Source organism: Setaria viridis, chromosome 1, assembly GCF_005286985.2.
Source record: "Setaria viridis chromosome 1, Setaria_viridis_v4.0, whole genome shotgun sequence".
In the NCBI taxonomy this organism is placed as follows: Eukaryota; Viridiplantae; Streptophyta; class Magnoliopsida; order Poales; family Poaceae; genus Setaria; species Setaria viridis.
The window spans coordinates 4,027,881-4,033,880 of NC_048263.2; the positions used below are offsets into that span (position 1 = coordinate 4,027,881).

The 6,000-nt window shown below is 51.6% G+C and overlaps 1 protein-coding gene across 1 annotated transcript; it reads left to right on the forward strand.

Moving 5' to 3' along the window:
* The first annotated feature begins 2,505 nt into the window (after positions 1-2,505).
* Positions 2,506-4,192, forward strand: LOC117844067 (BIIDXI-like protein At5g11420). Its single transcript, XM_034724845.2, has 2 exons — positions 2,506-2,797; positions 2,888-4,192. The coding sequence occupies exons 1-2, from the start codon at positions 2,716-2,718 to the stop codon at positions 3,928-3,930; spliced, it is 1,125 nt and encodes a 374-aa protein (XP_034580736.1). The 5' UTR covers positions 2,506-2,715; the 3' UTR covers positions 3,931-4,192.
* The last annotated feature ends 1,808 nt before the right edge of the window (positions 4,193-6,000 follow it).

Consider the following 6,000-nt stretch of genomic DNA (forward strand, 5'->3'; position numbering starts at 1 on the left):
CACATCTAGCAGATACAGAGTAAAAAAGGGACCATTGATTGGGCTGAACGCAATGCATACAGAACGCCATGGCCATAACAAAACAGGCAAGCCCTTCAAGCACAGAAGAGAGAGCGGAGACAGCACAGAAATTCATCAGATTCTGCAGGACAGGACAGCAACATCTCATGCACGGGCCCAGTCCGTGAGTTTACTCTCCATACCTATCCAAGCATTCAGGAATTGAGGTCCTATTTAGTTCACCCTCAAATTCCAACTTTAACACTATGTAAAAAGAAGATTCCCCATCACATCAAACTTGCGGTACATGCATGGAGTACTGAATATAGACGAAATCAAAAACTAATTGCACAGTTTTGTTGTACTTTGCAAGACGAATCTTTTAAGCCTAATTAGTCAATATTTGGACAATAATTCACAAATACAAACGAAACGCTACAGTTGCGCTACAGTAATTTTGGTTGCCCAAAGTTAGGCAACTAAACAAGGCCTGAATATGCCCTTGTCTGATCCATTATGTCCAGGATTCATCCTGTATATTTCATTCTCGGTTTCAGGCTATCATGCATATGCACTGTAGAAACACGCACACGCTTTGTATTTAGTGCGTCCTCCTACCATCTGCAGACCGCCTTTACTCCTCTGCCTTCCGGGGTTGAACTTGCAGAACAGAAACGAACAGATCAGGAATGAAAATAACTTGATCTTAAGATCTTTTATCTCATTGTAAGGCTGAACCTGGAAGGGGAGACAAGGAAGCTCTACATCATGCTAAAACCTTCAAATTTTTGCCACCTAAAATTTCTAGGTAGTTCTCCTTTACAAAGCAATCACAACTCCACATACTGAAATCAAGCTTGCATTCGCCAAACATTGATCTCTAGATTCTCTACTGTAAACCCTTACATATCATGGGATTCAATATACTCCATTTTTATGAAACTTGGATCAACAGTAGTAGCTTAAAAGTTTCTTCTGCTATATATCTAAGCTGTACGTATGTACTCCATTTTCACAAAATTTTGTCAAACTGTAGCTCAAACTGGTCATAAAATAGCAGAATTATTGGAAACTCGCAGCCCTGTCGGTGCAACCAGTCCGATAAATCTTGAAACTGAACATCACTCACCCCATTCGATCGATTCATGGTCACTGAAACTGGGCATGTACATGGAGCAAGCAACGCTGGAGACACACATGCCCACATGAGCACAAAAGTTTTAACGTAACGCCACATGCAAGTGCACATGCGAGTGCCCAGCATCTGCCCCCCTTCGATCACCTCCAGGCACATGACAACCCCAGATGCTCTCAGAGAAGAACAATGATTCGCTGGATTCATCAGGAGAGCAGGATAAGCCACTCATTGGCAGTAATGTCGTGCAGATCAGACATCAGAGCACGATAGATATCCCCGAATATAAGTGCAGCGTGTAGTCTCCATCGTGTTCTGAATGTTTGGTGTTTAACAGATGGAGAAAGATTACTACTCTGACAGCTTGTTAGACTACTGAAAGTTTGGGCACAGCTTAAAAGATAAAGGAAAGACTACAGGACCGATGCGTGTAAATCTCAATCAAATCAGGCAGTCGGTGGATGCTTGGAATTGAACAGAGGTCTTTGCCTCTTTCGATCATCACGTGGAGCACTCATGATTGGGCATGTAACGAGGGCGAACTATCATTTTTCCACAGGTTCAGCGATTGAACAAGCAGACTAACCACTGAAAACGTTTTTCACAGAGATGTTTATGATCTGCAGACTTCAGGCTTGGTATGCAAAAGAAAATGTGATTAGAAGAATCATTTCTTGACTACAAAGGTCTTAGCATTCGCTATCCAAGACTGAATTCTAAAGCAGCTCAGATGAATAGATGATGATAAGATTGATGCCCACAGTTATTGTAAAACTTCCATAAATCTGTCATCAGTTCTAGCATAAACAGAAAATAACGGACAGTGCATATACGCAGCAAGACCTCAACATATATGAGGATGTGTCCAAAAATAAGCCAGAAAGGCGTACCGATAAGCCAAGCTTTAATTCAGTTCCATGATTCCAGCAGCTCATCCTGTTGGATCTCATCTCATGCCTGCTCAATCATGATGCAACTTCGCTTCAGATCTACCTATCCAAAGCTTCACATCTCCTATAATGCCTGAAAGTGCTGTGTACTTCCATAAACATTCAGAACATGACGAAACCAAGCCCAAGAAGAGCATACCGACATGTCGATTTTTCTGACGGTTTGTCACTGGCTCACTGCTCAAACTTTAGAAGACTGACCCAAAGAAGAAAAAGAAAACTCAGAACTAATGCGGATGCTTGCTTCCATATTATAAGCTGTAAACTGTCTAACTACCCCTGCAAATCGATCGCATTTGGTTTAAACAATAACAAAACGTTACTGGCTGATCTTGAATATGGATGGATTCATGTTCTTGACCCTGCTAGATCATGAAGACCGCACGTTGCAGGTTCTGACATAACTGAACCTGGCCAATGGTAACGCCTCAGTGGCATAACAGAAAATTGGTTCCAAATTGAGGTGCAGTGCGGGAGCCCGGTTCCACTCCATTTAAGCACCGCGCCATCCTCACTCGCATGCAGCCCTGCAGGCCACATTGATCGATCAGAACGACCCGATCCAAAGTGCAGGGCCTGTTCAGCTCTTAGATCAAGACGTGCCTTTGGTACCTTGCAGATCGGAGCAAGATGGGAAGGTTAGCCATGGCTGGGCCAGTGATCCTTCTTCTGCTCTGCACAATGTGCAGATTGGCGCTCGGAATCACTGACGGTAACGCACTGATTTGTTACTGCTAAAGGTTCGATGCGATCTCTGATGTTTCTTGCCGTGATCTCTGATTGATTTTTTCTCTTCAATCAGGGCTGCTCCCGAACGGCAACTTCGAGCGCGGGCCGCTGCCGTCGCAGCTTCGCGGGACGCGGGTGCTGGGCTCGTCGTCGATCCCGTCGTGGCAGACGTCGGGGTTCGTGGAGTACATCCCGTCGGGGCAGAAGCAGGGCGACATGCTCCTGGTGGTCCCCGAGGGCGCCTACGCCGTGCGCCTCGGGAACGAGGCCTCCATCCGGCAGCGCCTCCGCGGCGCCGCCCCCGGGGCCCGCTACTCCCTCACGTTCAGCGCGGCGCGGACGTGCGCGCAGGCGGAGCGCCTGAACATCTCGGCGTCCGGGCAGTCGGGCCTCCTGGCGATCCAGACCACGTACAGTAGCAACGGGTGGGACTCGTACGCCTGGGCCTGGGTCGCCGCCGTCGACTCCTCCGGCGAGGTCGAGGTCTCCATCCACAACCCCGGCGTCGCCGACGACCCGGCCTGCGGCCCGCTCATCGACTCCGTCGCCGTCAAGGCGCTCAACCCGCCCCGCCGGACCAACCGGAACCTGGTGAAGAACGGGGACTTCGAGGAGGGTCCCTACATCCTCCCGGGGACCAAGTGGGGCGTGCTGATCCCGTCGCGGGTGGTGGACGACCACTCGCCGCTCCCGGGGTGGATGGTGGAGTCGCTCAAGGCGGTGAGGTACGTCGACGGAGGGAGCTTCGCGGTGCCCCGGGGCCGGCGCGCCGTGGAGCTGCTGGCGGGGAGGGAGGGCGCGGTGGCGCAGGTGGTCCGGACCGTGCCGGGGCGGCGGTACGCGCTGTCGTTCACGGTCGGGGACGCCGGCAACGCCTGCCGCGGGTCGCTCGTCGTGGAGGCGTACGCCGGGAGGGAGTCCGTGAAGGTGGCGTACGAGTCGGAGGGGAAGGGCGGCGCCAGGCGCGCCGTGCTGCCGTTCCGCGCCGCGGCGGCGCGCACGAGGATCGTCTTCTTCAGCTCGTTCTACAGCACCAGGAGCGACGACCTCAGCTCGCTCTGCGGGCCCGTGCTCGACGACGTCGCCGTCGTCAGCGTGCGCGCCAAGCGCGGGTAGAGCAAGCCGGATGGATCGATGCAATTCTGCTTCTTGTTGTTATGGACCATACATGGCGGTTAGTTGCCGCGTGTTTACCTGCGTTGGGAGCATAAAAAAAATTTCAATCGGGAGGGTTCTCAAATATACATGCATGGTTACCTTCTCGCATTCCATAATCTCTATTGCCCTGCCTCCCAGATTACGATCAAGGTAGAGTAAATAACTGTATCTTGGAACCATTTGGAATCACAGATAATCTAACATAAACTGCTTAAGAGTAGCTTATTTGAAATTATTGGTGGCCCCGTAGCGATACTCAAGTATTTTTTTACCATAATACCCATAACCCACAATCTATATTATATAATCTATACGGATTACAAGACCTTATCGAGAAGGGATTATTCCACAGTCTTCTCCCTAAAGTGGTGTGTCAGGAGTTATGGCTTCTACTTACGAGTTCAGTTTTGATTCTTAAGATTAATCTTGCTCGCCTGGATTAGTTTCGGACTGAGTAGGGAGACTCATGTTTTTGTAAGCTATTCTTTCAATGGTACGCCATGAGTTCGCTAAAGGCTGCTCGTAGTAATTTTATCAATCTTAAAATCTATCGACTCTAGTCCCTTGAAGTCGATCTAGTCCCTTGAAGTCATTTATAAGTGTTTTGGAAAAAATAAAAAAAGACTAGCTTTCATTTTACGCTCCTAGAAAATGCATGTGAAGACGGAGAGAAAGGAAAAGAAGCCTCTGCTATATGATGCGCAAGGCAAATATTTGGACTACTCACTTGAATTCTCACGTAGTCACGTGTAGAGACGGAGGCCCAACTGAAAGTATACTTGAAAATCATGGAAAATAGCATGAAAAAGAAAACAGAAATGGAAAGCAAAGATTGTTGCTCGCGAGGCCCAGGTACGGACCTATGCCCAGATATGCAAACAAAAGACTGAAAAGCCCATAAAGGAATAAGAAATTCGAAGAAATTTGGTGGCCTCTTTAAGCTTGAGCATATCCTTGATTTCTTTCTCCGTGTCGTCGCTCAAGGCCCATGGAGTCGATAAATCGGTCAGCCCATAAGGCCCATGTGGCTCTGTTTCCGTTCTTGTTCCACTCTTGTTGGTACAAGTTTTTTTGCCCCCATGTTGAGCATAATATCATGTTGAAATGTTTGTGCTCCCGTATTTTTTTTTATTTTTTTGGCGAAGGTCATTCCAGCCTTCATGGCACCCACCCACAGAACCATATAATTGTGGAGATGCCGTGACAACATGCGAGGTCCTTCGGCCAAACTCGACGAGATTCTTAGCTTCGTCGCCGGTCATGGCACACATAAGCAAAGACGTGCACCGGCCCACGCACATTTAAGCAGAGTTAACGAGCGGAAGCGACGGGACATGCACGGGGATGTCCACGCGAGAGCGTTGGTGTCGTGCCGCCTCCCGACACCGCGGAGTGGACCGAGAGGTCCTCGCGTCCATATCCTACCCCCACCCTACCCGGCTTGCTGCTGCTGGTACCCACGGGCGCACTCCACCGTGCATGGACCTCTCCAGCTCGCGCTGCACACCACCACCACCACCACCCCGCCAGCCGCCAGCCGTATGGACGCGCTGCATGCGCGCGGCGTCGCTACCAGCCGCGCCGCACGACGGCCCGGCACGGTCGTCCTCCCGCCGCGCGCGCGACACCGACCGCGACCCCCCGCGCGCTGTCGTTTCGCGTCAAATCGGAAGGCCCGACTGGCTGGCTGGTCGCGCCGTGCTCCCGCGTCGCGTCTCGCCCCTGCCCTGCTCCGTGCTCGCGCCGTGCCGCCCCCCATCCCCATCACGACCGATTGATGATTCATTTCGGCCGGACGGACGGGCGCGCCGCGCAAGCGGTTGGTCCGTCGTCTCCTCTCCTCTCCTCTCCTCGCGCGGCGCGTGCAGGCAGAGCCGCCAGCCATCCGGAGCCGCCCCGGCGCGTCCTTGGTCTGCCTGTGCCACGCCCACGCCTCGTGGCGCGACGGGGCCACGCGCGGCGCGCATGGCGCGAGCAGCAGACAGACATCCGCGCCGGCCGGGCAGGCCTTACGCCCTTACCCCGCGC